General features: G+C 41.0%; 1 protein-coding gene across 7 annotated transcripts in view; it reads left to right on the top strand.

Annotated features, from left to right (window-relative positions):
- Positions 1-466: 466 nt before the first annotated feature.
- Positions 467-20,786, top strand: part of PACRG (parkin coregulated) — a 978,203-nt gene continuing 957,883 nt past the window's right edge. For 2 of the 7 annotated variants that reach the window (XM_075596735.1, XM_075596737.1), the window contains exon 1: positions 468-886. In XM_075596735.1, the coding sequence (XP_075452850.1) occupies positions 761-886 (126 nt within the window). In that variant the 5' untranslated portion in view covers positions 468-760. Of the gene's footprint in view, positions 887-20,786 lie in introns of all 7 variants that reach the window. The other 5 variants (XM_075596739.1, XM_075596738.1, XM_075596736.1 and 2 more) reach the window with 4 other exon arrangements.

Below are 20,786 nucleotides of genomic sequence, written 5' to 3'. Positions count from 1 at the left end.
TAGAATCAGTGACATTTTGGGAGTTTGGGCCCCAAAAATGAGATTTTTATGGTAAAGCACTGACTAAAAATAACTTGAAACCACAAAATAAGTGATTCACAGGTCTGCATGAGAGTCACTGACAATTGGGGAGACTTGACAGGTCCATAGTAAAAACATGCCACCAGTCGAAGATAACAGTATAACAATGATCTCGACTGGTCTTTTTTCAGTGCTTATTTTATCATTAATCCGAAATGACCAACAAATAAAATTATTAAAGAATAAGTGGATTATTTTCAGATTGAAAAAAAATATTTGCTAGTTTGTTAGCATTTCGCGCCACATACTGTACAACATCTCGCTGTGTTCCGCACAATGAATCGGGAGTGACGTCACAATAGCTGAGAGAGATCAACTCAGATTGTGAAAATACAGATTATGTGTACTCTACTCGCATGCGCAACTCTCGCAATGCGCGCCGGGAAATGTAGTCTTTAATACGGCACGAAAGGCGTCCTCGTTTCCGGAGGCCACCGGCTACGTCCCAGACAAAGTGTTGACACGTTGCATGGCAACCATGGGCAGCGTGCGCTACTGTTGCTACGGCAACCTCACATAAACAAGAGATCCCGACCCACAGAGCAGAGGCCCACTGACAAGTTCTGATCAGGCACCGGGACCCGCTCCGCCTGTAGCCTCTCTCAGGAAGAGGTCCGTCACCCGATCACGGCTCTCCCAGGTGAAAACCTCTCTCTTTCTCTGTGACTCTGTCCTGATTATGGTGGCAGAAAAGGAGACAAGCAGCGTCAAAGCAGACGAGACCGGAGTGGCAAAGATCAGGGGAAAGACGTCCTCCTCCTCCTCCCAGGGATTCACTGTGAAAGCCATGATGAAGAATTCCACTGTAAGTGGGCAATAGTTACTATTAAGTAAGAGGGAGTTAACAGAGACCGAATGGGGTGGGGGAATAAGGGGTTTCCCATTGTACAAGACCCTCCTGTCCATGCACTGGCAGGCTCCAGGTGACCAAAAACAGGAAATGTTTTAAATCTCGCATCCTCCATAGATTAAGGACCATATTTACTAAGTGTTGCTATTTCATGACACCTTGAGCAGTTGGGATTCACTTTCAAGCCATAAAGTAGCATATGTATATCTTTATTTATATAGTGCCATTAATGTACATAGCGCTTAACAGCAGTAATACACGTGACATAATAATAAAAATAACAAATAATACAAATAACACATAATGGGAATAAGCGCTTCAGACATAAAAGTAACATTAGGAAAAGGAGTCTCTGCCCTGAAGAGCTTAAAATCTAATTGGTAAGTAGGAAGTGTTCTGGCAAGTGCATCTATAAAGGGGCAAGGTCGATATAGGAAGTGTATAGTATCAGCCCCGGTGCTATCCATATGCTGCGTTAAGGAGGTGGGTTTTAAGATAGAGAGTATGCTATTCGAATATTGAGGGGAAGGGCGGCATATGGAATAGCACCACTTTGTCACAGCTAAGACACTCAGTTAACCCTATCGTTACCAGGTGCAATGCATCGGAGGCCTAGTATGTATGTATATCTTTAGTTATATAGTGCCACCCATGTACATAGCGCTTCCAGCAGTAATACACATGATATAATAACATAATACATAATAGGGATAAGCGCTTCATACATGAAAGTAACAATAGGAAAAGGAGTCCCTGCCCAGAAGAGCTTACAATCTTAATAGAGGGTTAACAAGTTTATTACCCTATCCAAAACATTTCTGACAAATGATCTGAGTCAAAGCTAAGACACTTGATAAACATGTTTTCTTAAAGAGGTTGTTACTATTTTTCTGTACATCAAAACAAATTTCACAGTTGCTTGTAATATAACGCAGGTGAATATTCTTTCTGCATATGTTAAGGAAAGTTAAGAAACACAAAGTCTACGTTTTCTTATTCTGCATGCCAACCTGCATCACTATACTTGACCCTATCTTGTTTGTACATTCTTTATATATTCATGTAAATCATGATTCTCAGTAAAAAAAAAAGAATTCTTTAGTTATGTATTCTGGCCAAAATTCAAAACACGCATCAAGGTTGTGATCAAGAACCTCCAGACAAACAGTATTTTAGAAACAACCAAAGAATTAACCAACTTTACCAAAATGCAATAAAACTACAAATGTATATATTATGATTGCTGTATTGCTAAATTATTTCAAACACATAATGTGACTTGAGTTACCTAGGAGAGGGTTGAAAACTGCTTATCAGTTTTGCTAGATTGACTTGCACTTCCATTGAGATCCATAACCAGGGCTGGCTGATCCTTCTTCCTTTGATCTAGAGCAGATGGTCACTGAAATTATGTGGTCCAATCATCTAAAGAAAAGTAGAGGCAAAACCAATACTTGAGTACTAATGAGTGATTAAATCATTTTTGTTAGTACATGAACAAAGAAGCCAAATCCATTTTTCAATTGCCCCTGAACACCTTTCTCAACAACGTGACCTTCAAATTCTACAAGGTTACAGGGAAAAAATGAGTAATGTGCTTCTATGCTCCTGCTCAGATACAGTAAAGAAGCAGCATACGATAAATTAATAGGATATGAAGTGGATCAAGGTCTGCACAGCATGTGTATCAAAACCTGATAAAACTATTCATTGAAGAAATGTTCCAAAATTCAAAACAGGCACTGCATAAAATTAAGTACAAACAGGGCTATTTTAGTATGACAGGCATTGTTCATTTCAGTTGACAGGTACAGGGACAGGTTGGGGCAGAGTTTCTAAAAAAAAAATGTTAACATTAGTACTGTAAATGTAAAGTACAAAAGGGATGAGTTAAAAAAAAAAAAAACACAATTTTTAATATGTTCTTATTCCGCACTGTATTTAAAGGCACATGTATGTACTTCACTGAATTTAAAATCTAATTTGGGGGGGGGGGGGGGGGCTAAAAAGAACAGGCAAAGCACACAGTACTAGCTGATGAACAAAAAGTGCTTCAAAGTTTTATGATGGCATGTTCACAGGAGAAGGCAGATGAACATTTGGGGCAGAAGAACCGTCATCAGAAAAATCCCCATTATTAGTTGTATTAGTTGTTTCTCAACATAGTATCCAGTTGCTGTGAACATGTTATAATCCTTTGAAAACACATTTTGCTCATCAACTACTACTGTGTTCTGCCTGTGTTTTTTTTTTAACCCTGCTTGCAGTCAATTTATTGGATAGTCATCAATATATAGGACAAACTATAGGACTATATGGGAGAGCTTATTGAGCAATAGTGTATGAACTCTATTATATTACTTTGTTAGTACAAATATGCTTAAACTGTCTATCTGTATACTTTGTGATGCACTGAGCACCAGTAGATAAAGTAATCTGCCCAAGGTCCACAATGAGCTGACACTGGAATACACCACTTCAAAGTTAGTGAAAGTAAAACTAAATGCACCGTTCTATTGAATAGATTTGCCCTAAAAAACTAGAACAGTTTGGGAGATTTGATACCTAACCACATGACACAGAAACATTTTCAGTGTTCATAAAAAAAAATATATGTATAGTCCATATTAAATATGGATTATTCTGATTAATAGTGACATGCTTAGTTGATAGAGTCACAGACACTGACATTTTAATTGTTTGAAATATTAATCCAATGTCATTCTTTTGGTCTTCTATAGTCACCTCACTCACATTTCTCTTCATCGTCCTTATATAGTACAGTCGGCCCAATTTCTGTAAGCTTTCTGGAGTGTCATTTGCATATATATTTAATTCACAGCACAAGATATAAGTACATTCATTCAATTTTGGTTCACTACCTTATGAAATAATTAGTCGTGTAGAATGTAACGTTTTCTTTTCCCGATAACCTCTGTGGTCAAAATGACACATTACTTTTTACTTATTTAGCACTTCAGCATCAATATTTTTTTCTTTCCCATGTATATAAAACATGAACCAAAAGTAGCAAATATGTTTCCAAATCATAACGGCTTTGTTGAACACAGTAATTGAACGTTTGTTCAATGAATGTTCATGAAATAGTGGGTGGCAAAGACTAAGGGGCTTATTCTGTCAGGTCTGATAGCACAGATGAGGTGCTATTCATAAAACTTTTCATGCAATAGTACGTTATCTGCGCTATCACACCTTACAGATAAGGACCTATAATGGGTATTTTTTTTACAGAATTATATTACAAGAAATAATGACTTTAGGAATGGTTAACTGTTAGAGGACTCACAATAATAGCCGTTTAATTGGTTATGTGTAGGACAGGAGTGGCAAACTTAAGTCCTCAAGTGCCACCAACAGGCCAGGTGTTAAGGATATTCCTTCTTCAGCACAGGTGGCTCAATCAGCCATTGACTGAGCCACATGTGCTGAAGCAGGGATATCCTTAACACCAGATCTGTTGGTAGCCCTTGAGGACTGGAGTTTGCCACTCCTGGTGTAGGAGATATATTTATGATCTTGAGTGGTCATATGTGTAGCCCTGGTTCCTAGCGAACACAGACCACTACCATATGCTGTATAACCTGTAGGCTCACAGGGCCTGAGCCTCTGCCACGGAGAGCCTGGGGTACGCACAATACTTATAACTTGGTGCAGCGCCTCCACCTGCGACAGCTTCCGCCCAAGGGGAAGTGGGTCTACGCAGGAATTTATGTACATTAACACACACACACAGCAATATACCTTAACCAATATACTTTACTTGTAGCAACCATAAGCTTTATCAATAGGTGTCCCTCCCTAGAGGAGACACTACTCTCAGCGTCCCGCCGAACGCTCACTCTCCCCTTCCCTTCACCGGGTGATCCCACCCCGTGTCCAGTTCCCTTTTGGAATAAGTCCCCCACCCTCAAGTGAGACAGTGAATGTATATGTATGTGACTGCGCAGCCACCGTGTCCTGAGTGAATGATGGTACCGTTGGTGCACTTGAAGTTTACCTGCCGGGCACTCCAGTACCCGGTTCTGCAACTATCTTCGCAAAGGATCAGTGTGGGCGTAGATGACGTCACCCGTAGGTGTCCGGGGCGATCCCACCCAGACACGCTGCGACTTGGTAGCGGGGCCTGATCCCAGACCTCCCGCTGACTTAGAACTGTCCCGGTAGCAATCGTGTAATAGTAAGGGAATCCGGAACCTGTCTATGGCCAGTCCCTAGCTCAGCTTCACACTACTGGGACTCAGGGCCTAACTGGGCCTGGGGCATGCGGCCTAGGTAGGGGCGGACTGCCTCCCTACACCGGAGCTCCTTCTCCTTCTTCCTACAGCTAGCTCTCACCCAACGTGCGCCCCATCACTTCCCTTTTCTCCCTTCCTCGTACAGTACCTGATGGCCCTCGCGCGTCACAGGGTGCCGCGGGGCTGCTGGGACCCGTAGTTCCCTAACTCCCCTCCTATCCGAGCTCTCCTCCTTCACGGGCTTTTGCTCCCCTTGTCTGCGCATGCGCAACCTTCTGCCAGGCCAGTTCTGCGCCGGCGCCAACCTAACATGGCGGCTCCCTCGAGCGGGGAACCTCCGTTATCGGAGCGTTCCCTAGGTGCAGCATCTCCCACCCCACAACAACAAATGGTGGAAAAAGGGGTCCCGGCTACATATGCATGATATCATTGGTGGCAAAGTGAAACAGAGACACAAATGACTAAATTGAAGGTGTAAGCCTTAGGAAAAATGAGAATATGTCATTTATTCACTCACCATTCATTATGTGTATTCCATTAACTGTATATTTTAATATTCCTATGATACATTGTACATGTGTTGTTCTGCTGCTGCACCTTCCTGCTTTTCTTTTGCAGTACAGTATGTATTTGCTTAATTATAGCCTAATTGTCGATTGACTGCAGTTGCTGTAGAGAACTGCTTGTGATTTATTGTCTGACTTTGAATAAGATTTTCATCTACGTTTTCTGCATTGGCGTTTGGCCTGTGTTAGGAAAGCTTCTACTCTTTTAGGGGTCTATGTAAAAAAGGCAAAAAAGGACAAAATGCAAGAAAATCAATGAAGAATCCTAGATTGCCCTACGGATCAGCATTTGTCAAGCTTATTTTGATGTGTTTGGCACCACATTTGCATGCTGTGTGTCACGTAACACTCCCAGCAACATCAAGTTATTTAGTAAAAGATAAAAGTGTGTGTCTACAATTTTGTTCATCTGCAGCAATACAAAAAACACAAAGTAAATCATTACCGGTATTTTATTAATGTTCACTGCTTTCTGCATGTCCTTTTGCCCTCCACCTCTGAGATGGACACACACACACACACACACACACACACACACACACACACACACACACACACACACACACACACACACACACACACACACACACACACACACACACATGTTTTCTATGAACGCTGCTTTCACTGTGGAAATATTTCCCTCTGGACTGTTGGTAGAAAGGGTAGAGAAGAACCCAGTGTAGCACTCAGGTTCACCCTCTGGTGATTAGTGTATGATTTAAAATATAAACTTTATTAATACAACACATATATAAAATTATTGGTGTTAAAATGACGTACTAGAGGTCGTAGGATCGTAATACTGACAGCCATAGGGCTCGCAATCAATATAATAGACGTCTCCTGTTGTGTATCAATATCACACAGGAAACTAAATCCTGATAAAAAACCTCAGTGAGGGTGAAAGGTAGGGTTAACTCGACGATGTACTATATCACCAGGTCACACTAGGCAGTATATGCATAAACCATAAGTGGTAATGTTGTGACTGGTGGTGACTGGTGTACTGAAACAAATATATTGTGCACCAGTAGGTCTCAATGTGCAGTCTGAAAAACCTTCCTCACTGGTTATGAATGTGCGCACAGTGTTGTGTGGAGCTGATCACAGGTAAACCCCAGGGGTTCACAGTATAGGCATATAGTACCCTATAGTGACCTCTGCAACACTGTCACAAATGGTGATAGTTGATAATGTGCTTAGAGTGACATGGTGGGCACCCTAATGTGACCAGCTGTGCACATGGATAAACACTGCATGTGAGGAGGCGGAGGCTGTATATAATAGTGATATTAGCTCAGTAGCAGTATATTACAGCACATATCTAACAGGACTGCAGTAAGTACTAAGTGGGGAGCAATAACCCTAACAGTATAACATGACAAGAGTAACTCTTACTGTTTCGCCTTGAGAAAGCCCCTCACGAAACGCGCGCGTCGGCTCTGTTTCCACACGTGCACGCGCAGGGCTGTAATCACTTCCGCATTCATGTCTCTGACCGCGAGTTAATGCGGTGTCCTGCCCGCGCTGTTACATAGGCTACCAGTGCCCCGATGGACACTTAGAGCCTCTTGTCATGTTATACTGTTAGGGTTATTGCTTCCCACTTAGTACTTACTGCAGTCCTGTTAGATATGTGCTGTAATATACTGCTACTGAGCTAATATCACTATTATATACAGCCTCCGCCTCCTCACATGCAGTGTTTATCCATGTGCACAGCTGGTCACATTAGGGTGCCCACCATGTCACTCTAAGCACATTATCAACTATCACCATTTGTGACAGTGTTGCAGAGGTCACTATAGGGTACTATATGCCTATACTGTGAACCCCTGGGGTTTACCTGTGATCAGCTCCACACAACACTGTGCGCACATTCATAACCAGTGAGGAAGGTTTTTCAGACTGCACATTGAGACCTACTGGTGCACAATATATTTGTTTCAGTACACCAGTCACCACCAGTCACAACATTACCACTTATGGTTTATGCATATACTGCCTAGTGTGACCTGGTGATATAGTACATCGTCGAGTTAACCCTACCTTTCACCCTCACTGAGGTTTTTTATCAGGATTTAGTTTCCTGTGTGATATTGATACACAACAGGAGACGTCTATTATATTGATTGCGAGCCCTATGGCTGTCAGTATTACGATCCTACGACCTCTAGTACGTCATTTTAACACCCATAATTTTATATATGTGTTGTATTAATAAAGTTTATATTTTAAATCATACACTAATCACCAGAGGGTGAACCTGAGTGCTACACTGGGTTCTTCTCTACCCTTTCTACCTATTCAGTGTATACCCAGAGCACCGTTCACCGTTCACGTTCATATTCTATGAGGCAGCAGCAGGGGCTCCCCTATTACCCTATCCTCTGGACTGTTGCCCAGGTTCAGGGTACATTGTAGTCCTTTTTTGGGCTGTATCGTAACCTAGGACTCATATTGGAGTGGTCCTGGCTGCTTGATCTGTATATTATGATGACTACTCTTAATGCCAATATGTCTTTTGTATTGACGCTGGTCCATACTCCTCTATAGGTCTGTGTATAACATTATGTTCTGTGATGGTGCATATCGTTTTCTTGATATTTGATTGTGTTTAACCCTTAGCAGTCAGTCCTGACCCTGCCATTACAAAGTGTGGGTTGTGAATATTACATATAAAAATGTACTTCTTGGTGATTGGTGGCAATCCCAGCTTGATCGCCACTATCTATTATTAGGCATTTTCAGGGCACACACATATTGTTTCACTGCTATCTATATATTTACCGAAAAGGATGGACTGGGCGCTTTTATACCTAATAGATTAATAAAATGCAAATGCAATCAATACAAATTAAGATATCAAAGCCCAAATGTGTATCCGTGTAAAATACTAATTTAAATATAAGTGCCTCAAAATATATTAAGTGTATAACCTTCACCAATAGTGTGAAAACGATCTAAAAATAACTATATAATACAGTATGTGAGGTAAAGAAATATAAAGCAGCTTTACACCCTTGAGTAGGACCGTCCTCTGGTCCCCAAAATGCAGTAGACTTCCAAGTAAGGGGAGCGCTTGTAGTTCACATGAAGAATATGTGAATAAAGAAATACTAATGGTGTAGTAAATAGTGACAGAAAATTGAAACTAAAAAAATATGTGCCCCACTCACAGATTTGTATGATAAAGATAGCATACCAGAGATCCACCTCTCTCTAATGGAAGCACTACAATGGTCCCTCTTCTGAAATAAGGGTCTTTGAATCCAGTGTGGCTCGAGAAACAAAGAGAACTCACAATAGTGTAATATATCCAAAAGAATATATATTGCACAGAAACAGATTGTGTATATAACACTCACATTTTACAAAGATACATTTGTATAACATGTTTTTTTTTTTATGGATTGGGCTCTTTTTAGATGTATTGGGGTCTTTTGTAGATGTATTGGGGAATTGGGGTCTTTTTTATATGTATTTGGGTGGGTTTTATATGTATTAGTTTTTTTTATGTATTGTTAAGACCACCACTGATGACGGACACAGTATTAGGTGAGTCCATTGGTGCATATGAGTATCAGTGCTTTGTATTGGTCTTTGACTTCTATGGGCTGTACCTGGGATTGTGAGTTGTGTGTTTTTATCTGATTCAGGTGTTTTTGCACGTGGGGGTGTGGGTATATTTGGGTGTTCAGACCAGTCACTTGTGCATTGCCCTGAGGATGGTCCCTCTACTAGGACCGAAATGTTGGCAGCCTGGTGTAAGTACACCCTCTTTGAATTCCATGTTTTACATATCAGGACATAATAACAATCATCTGTTCCTTAGCAGGTCTCAAAAATTAGGTTAATACAATCTCAGATGAACAACAATACATGACATATTACACCGTGTCATGATTTATTTAACAAAAATAAAGCCAAAATGGAGAAGCCATGTGTGAAAAACTAAGTACACCCTTACTGCTTCCATAGGAATTAGGATGCTAAGTAGCAGACAGGTGCTGCTAATCAAATGCCCTTGTTTAATTGATCATCAGCAAGTGTAACCACCTCTATAAAAGCTGTAGTTTTAGCAGTTTGCTGGTCTGGAGCATTCAGGTGTGTGTTAACACAATGCCAAGGAGGAAAGACATCAGCAATGATCTTAGAGAAGCTATTGTTGCTGCCCATCAATCTGGGAAGGGTTATAAGGCCATTTACATACATGCTCTGGTCCCATTGCGTACATTAATGCGGGGTATGCCTGTATATGGTTATATGTATTGTTTTTTTTATATGTATTGGGTAGGTGTTTTTTTTTTAATGTGTTTTGGGGGGTGGGAAGTTTTTTGCATTGGGGGTGGGAAGTTTTTTTGGTATATATTTTGTGGGGGGAATTGTGTGAGGGGGGAGGGAATGAGTGAGTGTGGGGTAATTGACAGAGAGGGGGGGTGAGTGAGAAAAAGAGGGAGTAAGAGTGAGACACAGGGGAGAGAAGTACATGTAAGGCGGGGGGCAGGGTTTAAGTGAGCGTGGGGTAATTGATGGAGGGGGGACAGTGAGAGGTGAGAGAGAGAAATATATGGGAAGAGGGACAGAAATAGAGGGGGCTCACGAGGTGTGAAATGGGGCTCGCAACACTGCCGAAAGTGGGGGGTGGGGAGCCCTGGGAAATCTGTCTGTGGCCCTACATATATCTATGAGCAGTGTTCGACAAACCTATACATTTGCTCGCCCCGGGCGAGTGGATTTAACATCGTGGCGAGCTCCTATTGGCCCAAGCAGCACACGTTTGGTACTAGGTGGCGAGTAGATTTTTCTGTGTGACGAGTAGATTTTTTGGTGATTTGTTGACCACTGTCTATGAGTACTAGGAATACTACTACACCCTGGCACACAATAACTGGATATTTATGGCCAGTAGCACTTTAGTGTTTCCTATACGTCTCTATTAGCCTGGGAACTGCATTTATTATTGTGAGAGTTTCTTTGATGGATTCCTTTAGGATATGTTCCATCCCGTATGATATGTTTCATTGATTAATGTGGGAGCATGTCCAATTGTGCTGCCTTGGTGTTTCCTACATAGCTCTGTTGTTTCTGTTTTGATGTTGTGAGTGGCCATTTTGTATGTCCACGCATATATTAACAGACTAACTATTTAGTTTATCTATCTTTATTTTGAGAAGTCATTGGTCCTATTGTACACATCTCCCACCTTTAACATTGTATGCTTAGGATGTTATTTATTTGTCCATTTCTATATGCTACATCTGCCTATGCTCAGTCCGCTGCCTATACCTGTTTTACCTTTACCTTGTGTATGTACATAGTCACTCCCTTGTTGTTCCTTAGAAACACTTTCCCCACCCCTTTCCCAGTGAATTCTTACTTCCTTTTGGGTATTTAAATGTGTGGCTCCAAGCAGGCATGTTACCCACGAAGAAGGACCCCTGTATTTTGGACCCAATAAACCACTATTATGTGATTATCTTGTGCTGTGCCAGTATATTGGATCACCACAAACACACACATATCTACACACACACACATATATATATACATACACACACACACACACACACACACACACACACACACACACACACACACACACACACACAGTGCTTGACAAATTACCCAAAAATCTACTCGCCGAAACAAAAAATCTACTCGCCCCCGTTCCGCCTTTTAAAAAGAGAAATTGAATACATTCCTAGTAAGATCTAATAACATTTGTTTTTGAGGTGACAGTTTATTGTATTACATTTATACTTTACTACTATTAGTCCTTGTTACATGTGTGTGTGTGTTTGTGGTGTGTGTGTGTGTGTGTGTGTGTGTGTGTGTGTGTGTGTGTGTGTGTGTGTGTGTGTAAGTGAAAATATCAGATGACCTCACCTATCTAGAAGAAAAAGCCAGATATGAATGACTAGTTTCCTGAACTCCTTAACCAGTGTCAGGATGCCCCCCGCTTCACAATTTTCTAAAGCAGCAATCCCACCTGGGATCTTACCTGATCCACAGTCCCTCAATGTCCAGATACCCTCATTCCCGCAATGTTATACAGTATATTGGAGGGGAGGTGTGAAGCTTGAGTCAGATCTGGAAGAAAGCAGTATAGGTTATTTCGGTGTAGGTATAGGGCAGTTAAGATATATAGGGTAAATAAGATATCCAGATCGAGAGAGACAGACAGAGAGAGAGAGGGTGACAGAGAGAGGGATAGGGTGAGAGGGTGACAGAGAGAGGGAGACAGAGAGAGGGAGAGAGTGACGGAGAGAGTGACAGAGAGAGGGAGAGGGTGGCAGAGAGGGAGAGGGTGACAATGTCCAGGTTCCCTCATTCCCGCAATGTTATTGTAACGCATAGCTCACCACAAACGAAGCGCAACCGCGGTGCTGAGGTAGGGGATTGGATAAAGCCGACACACAGCCACGCGGGCGCGCCTAGGATGTAGAGTAGTCGTTCAAGCCAGGTCAGGGTTATAGATTAGAGAATGGTTAAGGTACTTGCCAATTTCAGGAGCGGAGAGTTTCGGATCGTCGTAGTTCATAGCCAGGTTCAGGATTGGAGAGTATCGGATAGTCGGGGTACGTTGCCAGGTTCAGGATAGGAGAATGTCAGATCGTTGGAGTACTTAGCCAAGGTCAGGACTGGAGACAGGAGAATAGTCATACAAGCCGGATCGGGAGTGGAGAGAAGCGGAGTCCAAGGAGCTAGCAGGGTTCAGGCAACAAGAGATTAATCAGCATTCAAGGCAAGGCAAGGGTTCAGGAACCAGGATGTGGCAAGATGTGTACTCAAAATACAAAAAATATATAAATTTATTAAACATCACTAAAAGACATAATAAAACAGTCTCTCAAAACCAATATCCAACACACACCACAATGCAGCACAAAACTGTACGAACAGTAAATCCTAAATGCCAAATGAACAACCATATTAAATTGATAAAAGCTGTGTGTAAAGAACAGGGAGGGGTGAGGCAACAATTAGCCTCCCACTATATGGACCGGCCGGTCAGAATACTAGGTTGTGGAACAAGAAATCCTCTAACCTGAACAGCAACAATATATAGGATATAATTCCTGAGCACACAAAGTATATGTGCATGAGTACATGGATAACAACTGTACCAGCTTAAGAGGGACAGTATGGATAATGTCACTTCAAATACATGGTAAACTATATAGTTCCCTTAGCATCACTGATCTTGAGTAAAGAAAAAATAGTCCAATGTGATACCAACTAACAAGGTAACGGCTGTAATATACTTAGCCGAAGTCAGAGTCAGAGGGATCAAAGTTCAGCTGGTTTAGACAAACGTGAGTCCACGGAGATCCAGTAGATGTGCCAGGTGTGGAGAGGTTCAGAGAGAGGACACAAAAAAGGAGGCCACCAAGACGTACGTTTCGCTGTGGAATGCTTAAAGCTGCAGTTCAGTCAATATCCTGCATGTGTGGTTTTTTTAATAAACAACAACTTTTAAAGACCAATTTTCTTGTATTCTATTTTAACAGCCATTTGCTAAGGCACTGCCCCTTCATGTCCTGTCACAAGCCCTGGCACACCCCTTTGTCAGCCCTGCCCTCCCTCTAGCACTTGTCAGTGCAGGAGTGCTCATGGATATTCATGAGCTTCCACTGACAGACAAGCAGAATATAAACAGATCCCTTCACTAATTATGTCACCAAATTTCAACCTATCAATACATGGAGAATGAATTGACCTGCAGCTATACAGTTCTTTAGGTATTTAGAGATTGCCCACATGAAACTATTGAAGTAAAAAAAAAAAAAAAAAAAAGACTGAACTGCAGCTTTAAAGGGAGGACACCATCTATATATATCCGTGACGTGACGTCAAACCAATAGGAAACTAGCAGAGGAGAATTAACACAGCCGACAGGGTTATCAATCTGAGTGGCGATCCACAGCTGATAGCACGACAGACAAGTCATGGGGAGCAGACGAAAATACTCCCGTGCCGTCTGCAGTCAGAAACAACACAGATATGGTTACAAAACTGATCAGTGGTATGCAACATTCAGATCAAAGCCCATTATAATTTGTACACAATAGTATCCAGAGTGATACCAATTGCTACTGTAACTGACAAAAGGAATAGCAACAATTATATAATCTCATAGCATTTCTGGGCTGGAATAATCTATTTTACCAATACAATGAGAGGACTGACTTCTGCAGATATTAATAAAGTGGGATAATCGATGGCACATGCCACAGACAGGGCCGCCAACAGTGGGGGGTGGGGGGAGGGCAGTGGGGACAGGTGTCCTGGGTCCGGTTTCTGCTGGGGGCCCGGCTGGCCAGCGCTGCAAGTTTGGCCCGACCTCTGGCCAGGCCCGGCTGCCGATCCTCTCGCAGCCGGGCCCCAGCTCTCCCTCAGCTGCCGGCCTCTTCCTTACTGTCCCATGCCGAGCTTCCAACTCCGGTGCGCGACAGGCCTCTCTGACAGTGTGCAGGAAGTAAGCTTGGCCCAGCTTCTGGCGACTGCACCAGTGTTGAAAGCACGTGGGGCAGAGAGGCCTGCAGCTGAGGGTTTTTGAAGTGAAACTTCTATGCTGGCACCTACCATATGAAAATTTCCCTACGAGTAAATTGCCTTGGTGACGAAAGTGCACTCCTGGAACTGAAATCACTGCTGGCAGAAGAGGCCTCCCGCACGCGGTGGTAGGCGCTGCCGATGGCTTGTCGCACCTGTGCAGTAGGCACCTATTTGGGGAGGTGGGGCGTTGTATATATTTGGGACTGTGGGGATTGTTTTGTATGTATTTTGGGGTGGGAAGTTTTTTGCATTGGGGGGGGTGTTTTTTTTTGGCATAGACAAGAGAGAATGGAGTCCCAGATGTGGAGTATGAAGATTAGAAGATTCCATCACTATATCTTTAGGGTATCCACACATCAGGAGCAGAGAGTTACCCATGTATTCATTGAGTCCTTGTGGGAATAGAGTACCCATTTTTGCAATCTAACGACACTCACATTGGAGAAATGCCCTCTCTAAATCCCCACCTCTGATCCCCAGATGGACTTTGTCAAAAGGCAAAAGCCCGGAGGCCAGTGGGGTCAGAGTTGTGGCCAATCTTAAAATGTCTAGCCACTGATGAAATTTTTCATCCTTCGGCCAGATCTCGCTCAGTGGTCTTAATATTCCTGACGTGTTCAAGAACATAGAAGCAGAATTCTTGAGTGGTCATGCCAATATAAATCTGCCCACAAGGACAGGTCAGATAACACACAATTACCTTAGATCTGCAATTTAGAAATACTCAAATATTTTACTTCTTTGTATGTTTCTAATCATAGAATTCTGTGGTGGAAGGCATGAATTGACATGCTGAGCATAAGCGACACGTGAAAAAACCTTGTTGATCACCTCTTGATAAAAAACTGTCAGATCTACTGGTACTGTAGTGACTGTGGAATAGTTTATCGGCCAGATTAGGGGCCCATCTACTAACCAAAGTAACTGAGTTCCCCAGTATATTTTTAAGATCGGGGTCAGTCGTTAGTACGTACCAGTGTTTTTGTAGTAAATATCTGTATTTAGACCAATTTCGGTCATATATTCCAATAAAATGTATGACTTAGTCTGCTTTTATTCTTATCCTCCAATTTAGGTTTAAGGAGCATGTTCTACGTTTACTGATGTGACGCCACGGTTGATCATGGTGTTGCTATATCCTCTGGCCTGAAAATGAAAACTTGTTGTAAAGATAGATGATGTGGAATAATTTCTCTTAAGTCTTAAGAATTCTCCCCCTGGCACTCCCCTTATTTGATGGAGGGGATGTGCACTGGAGGCATGTGGTACTGCATTTGTTGCTGTGTCCTTTCGATGTATGTCCGTGGGAAAAAAGCCAATTTTTGTTTTGTCTAATTGTAACCACCCTCCCTCTCTCACCCCCCTCACTTTACCCGCTGTCGAGTGTTACCAGCGGTGGGGTGTTGCGGCATCTACAGGCATTTTCCTGCATCTCTGTCCAACTTAAGTTTCTCCCCCCGCATTTCCTGTGAAAATGGCTACGCAATGTCATTTGGGCAAATGCACTCGCCCCAGGCGAGATGGCGAGTGCATTTGTCGAGAGAGATTGATAGATACATAGCCATGTATAGAGACATATCTGAACACCCATACACACCCATATATATTTTATGTATATACACACTAATCTCCGTTTAATCAGGGCAAATAACGTTGGGATACCTAAATTAGCAACGGATGTTATTTTCCCTGAGTTTAACGCATATCCATAAAGGTAATTATATGCAACAACGGTTGTTGTTTAATTCATTAGAATAGGCTTAACATCTGGTTAAATTAGCTTCAATAACATTAGCTTCAATAACGTGAATCGTGGTAAGTCTGTCTTACCTAAAGGGGGCGTTACTCCCATCCAGGTCCTGAAATATTGACTTTGAGAGAGTGAGAGGGGATTTTCTAATTTGCATATGCAAAGTATATTCCAAAATTGAAAACGTGCATGTTTCCCCAGGTATCTCGGATGTTTTCCTTATTGTGCAGCGGGTATCTCTCCACGTATTGTATAAAGGTGTGTTTGGAGAGGTATATCAGTAACTTTATGCGACCCCCAGCATCCAGGGTTTCGAGTGAAGTCTTCACTACCAGGCAGAGCTATGGTTTCATATAACTGTATTGTTATTACTATGATGTACTTTAATTATAATGTTCAAAACATTTTGATATATTTTGTATATCGGAGTGCTGAGACTTCTTGATATCTTTTTACATGTTTTGGCTATTCTTCTTTTTATTTTTTTATTTTTTATTGCTGTAGTGTGAACTAATTTGTAATATAGTGATGTAGGTTTACAGAATATTCAGAGCCCTATTTAATTATACATTATTATTGCTGTATAAATATAATCTCATTAGAATTAAAATTAGACATCACAAAATTGAAGTACACCAGGAAACACAATTTGCCTGTTTGCTACCTACAGCCCTTTGACAGCATATTAGTTAAAGGTTGGTGACTAAAGAGTCGTGGATTAAACCCTTGAGCGTTAGAGTGGCCTTTTAATGCAACATTCTGCATCTTGCTTCAGGCTTTTCCAGGACTGTAGTGGTTGACATTTGCATTAAAAGGCAATGGTTGATTTCTAAATAGTGGTTGTAGTACTGGTCATATAATTAGGCAAATGTCAACAGAAGTTAAATCAATTCTCACTATGCTAATAATAAATCACTGTCACTATCAAGGGGAACTGCAGCATATATTGACATATTCCAATCAGTAAAATAATAATGAAAGCAAATATTAGCTAGATTTAAAGCAAGGCCTGGTGATGATTAAATCTGTGCACCGTAGTGAGCCTGCCGGGCTAATGAAGATTATTTCCTGTCCCATGTTGCCAAATGAAACATGCGACGTTGTATGCAATCTGTTTACTTTTTATATATAAAATGTGTATTCAAGACATTTTAGTCTGGATCATGGAATTGAAGGCAGTGTTGTAATACAGTAGCTCTCCCCAATTTTCATCTAAAACAACTTTTGTTTGTGGGATCATGCAGAGACTTTTAAAGATAAGAGTTACACATCTAATTTGTGTAATAAATGAAAAGAAAATCAAAAGGTATTTCCTTTTTAACCAAATGCACATTGTTAATTCTATCTGTGGTAACCATGAACCGTTTTTGTAATTGGTAACATATTTTAGAATTTTTGATGTTCCTTTGGTTATTCCCGATCCCAGAGTAGCACAAATTTATAGCGCTTACAGTATGTTCGCCTACATTGTATAAATGTTCCAATTATTAGTACAGTATCTCTTGTTTTTTTTTGATGTTCAACAATGTACTTGCCATCGATGCAGAACAAAACAGTATTGAAATAATAGCAGTCACTCAACCAGAGGTTTACAGATGAAAATAATACACCAGAATAGTTGTTATGACCCTGTACATTGGGTACTTAATTAGTGGTGCACCAACAATCAGGATCAGTGCCAACAGAGGAAAGCAGCAATCGATCATTAGTGCTTTTAATAAGAATTCTGTAGGTATCTGAGGCTTTACTGCAGATCTTATGCATAGTGCTAGCAAGTCTATATTTGAGTGGGCAGACAAAAAAACAGATTTTAAGTGCGCAAAGAAACCCTCTATTGCAATAAGGGAATATAACCCATATACACCAAAGTGATATAAATATAACACAACTTTGGAAGGTATAGGGTCTTCAGCTGTGGATATAGGAGTGAGAAATCACTCCTAGAACTGAAACAAAAGAAAACAAGCGCAGACGCAAATGGTGAAGTAAGTTCAAATCAATGAATATATATTAAAAGGTATGATATCTGCGTACATCAGTGAAGACAAAAGTAGGCATATCGTGCACTTAGGTTAACATGTTACCCGGCACCACCAGACGCACAGGAACCGTAGAACCGCAGCAACCGCCGTGTCACCAAAATGGGTGAGGTAATGCTGATCGTCCGTCGTTTTAGGCCGTAACTGGCTGTCTTAGTCTGGCTCTACGAAGTCTGCAAGAACGTCTTTGCACCGTGCCCGCTGGAACCGCCGTCAGGCTCGTCTCTCTGGAAAGTCCACGTAGTTTTGCGGCCGATTCGCGACTTGCCGTAAGGCAATCCTTGCCGCAAAGTGGATTGATGACGTCACAAGAAAGTTCGGAGCAAGTCTCTCTACACCTCAGCAAGGGTATATGGCAGAGATATAACCGTAGGGCTAGATACTAAATACATCCAACGCACGTTTCATAGCATAAGCTACTTCATCAGGGATAGAATACAAATATAAAATCACAGGATATAAACCATATCGCTGCACAGGATAGGTCAATTGAGCCTCAGTATAAACCAATAGGATCTAAGTATGTTAGAACTCACATATGTTTGAATAATGAAGGTCCTAATTAGGACCCAGGCCTTGAAAAGATTAACCCATCGTGGGCAGCAATAGCTTGGAAAAACAATCTACATATTAAACCTTTAATTATAAAATTATCAGCACATGTTAATAAGATTTGTGTGTTCACACGAGTCTCTGCAATAGAACAAACAAAAAATTAGTAAATAGTAATTAAAAATAGTAATCAAAATACTTTGAGACAACATATTCACCGCTTATGAGTCATATATTAATGAAGACAAAGCCCAGGGAATTTAAACACATAGAAACACATAGAAAGAGCCTAAGGAATTTAATAGAGACACCATATATCAATGTTTTCGTTCAGGCCATTTATACCAAGGGTGTCTAATTTCTGTATCCAGAATGTCTCCTGAATGGAGACATCCTTAAGTCTGTCCCCTCCCCGTCTATTATATGGAATATATTTAATTCCTTTGAAAGTTAGCGATGAGGGGTCCTTATTGTGGTGAACAGAGAAATGGCGACTAACACTATGGGTTTGTAGAGCATTTTTTATATTCCTCACATGTTCTTGAATGCGGAGTTTTAAGCTTCGTTTTGTGCAGCCAACATATTGTAGACCGCACGCACATTCCAATAAATACACCACGTGAGTCGTATTACAGTTAATAAAATCAGTAATCTCATAAATTTTTGTTTTGTTACGTGATTTGAATGTTTTTCTTTCAGGGTGTAGAAATCAATGTGGAAATTGTTCAATATGCAAATTTCTACACCCTGAAAGAAAAACATTCTGCGCTTGTTTTCTTTTGTTTATATTTGAGTGGGGCCTTGTTTATTGTATGTAATGTTTTTAATTGCTAAAACCACAGAACCTAAATTAGAAAACGTAACCCAGGCAACATGTATCTGTATACTGTATGTATGAGCTGAAATTATGTTAAATTGCTTAACCATGTAAAATCTGCCAGTCACTCATGCATCAATTATTTATTTATTTATAAAATATTTTACCAGGAAGTAATACATTGAGAGTTACCTCTCGTTTTCAAGTATGTCCTGGGCACAGAGTTAAGACAAATAATACATGTTTACAAATACAGTTACATAATGAGCAGGGTATACATTATATACAAGACATTGCATGCACAGTTAAAGATCATTTATATTATGGGCGTATGAAACAGTTAGAGACCAGATTAAAATGTGTGACAGCCTTAGATTTGAAAGAGTTTAGACTGGTGGTGGATGTAAGAGTCTCTGGTAGGTTGTTCCAGATTTGGGGTGCACGGTAAGTGAAGGAGGAGCGGCCGGATAATTTGTTGAGCCTTGGGACCATGAACAGTCTTTTGGAGTCTGATCTCAGGTGATAGGTGCTGCATGTGGTAGGGGTGAGGAGCTTGATCAGGTAGCTGGGTAGCTTGTCCAATGGGAAATGCATATAAACCAATCTGAATGGTTAAATTGTACGTGTTCCCTTTATGTTCCGGGACATAGCAATCACATGACTGTTCCTTAAAGCGATAACAGGATCTCGATGTTATTGATGACGTGAACGGAAGGGGAGTACTGTCTTCCATTGATCTTCCATATGAGCATGCATGCGATCTCCTCTAGAAAAGTAGCTGAAAGCCCATTACATACATGGAGCACCCAAACGGTTAAGGCCTGCTTATCGTGCATTCCCATAAGGTTTTGAGTCCTCCACGACACCTGTAATCCAATCTTGAGTCTTTTTGCTTAATTTTGTGTTTTTTTATTAATGTTTAATCTCTGGGGGGGAGGGGGGGAAATTTTCAATGCATATCTAAATGTTATTGAATTAAGCAACATTTTTATATTTGTATTAATAATGTATTATTATTATTATTATTATTATTATTATTAAATAGGGCCCTTAAACTTTACAGTCTAATTCTGCACAACAAATACCTAAAATATGGAAACTATATTCTTGTTTTGTCACTAAATAAGATAAGAATGCTTCTGAGATCCCAATGTTTCTGCAATTTAATAGTATTATTAAACATTATATAGCATCAACCATGTATGCAGAAGTTAGCATTTGCGGACTACATGTACGATCCCAGATTAGAGCACCAGTCATACTGTAGATACAGTAACATAGGAATGCATTGTTAATCCATTTCTTGCAAT

Source organism: Ascaphus truei, chromosome 4 (genome assembly GCF_040206685.1).
Source record: "Ascaphus truei isolate aAscTru1 chromosome 4, aAscTru1.hap1, whole genome shotgun sequence".
In the NCBI taxonomy this organism is placed as follows: Eukaryota; Metazoa; Chordata; class Amphibia; order Anura; family Ascaphidae; genus Ascaphus; species Ascaphus truei.
This window is presented reverse-complemented; position numbering and strand designations above follow the sequence as displayed.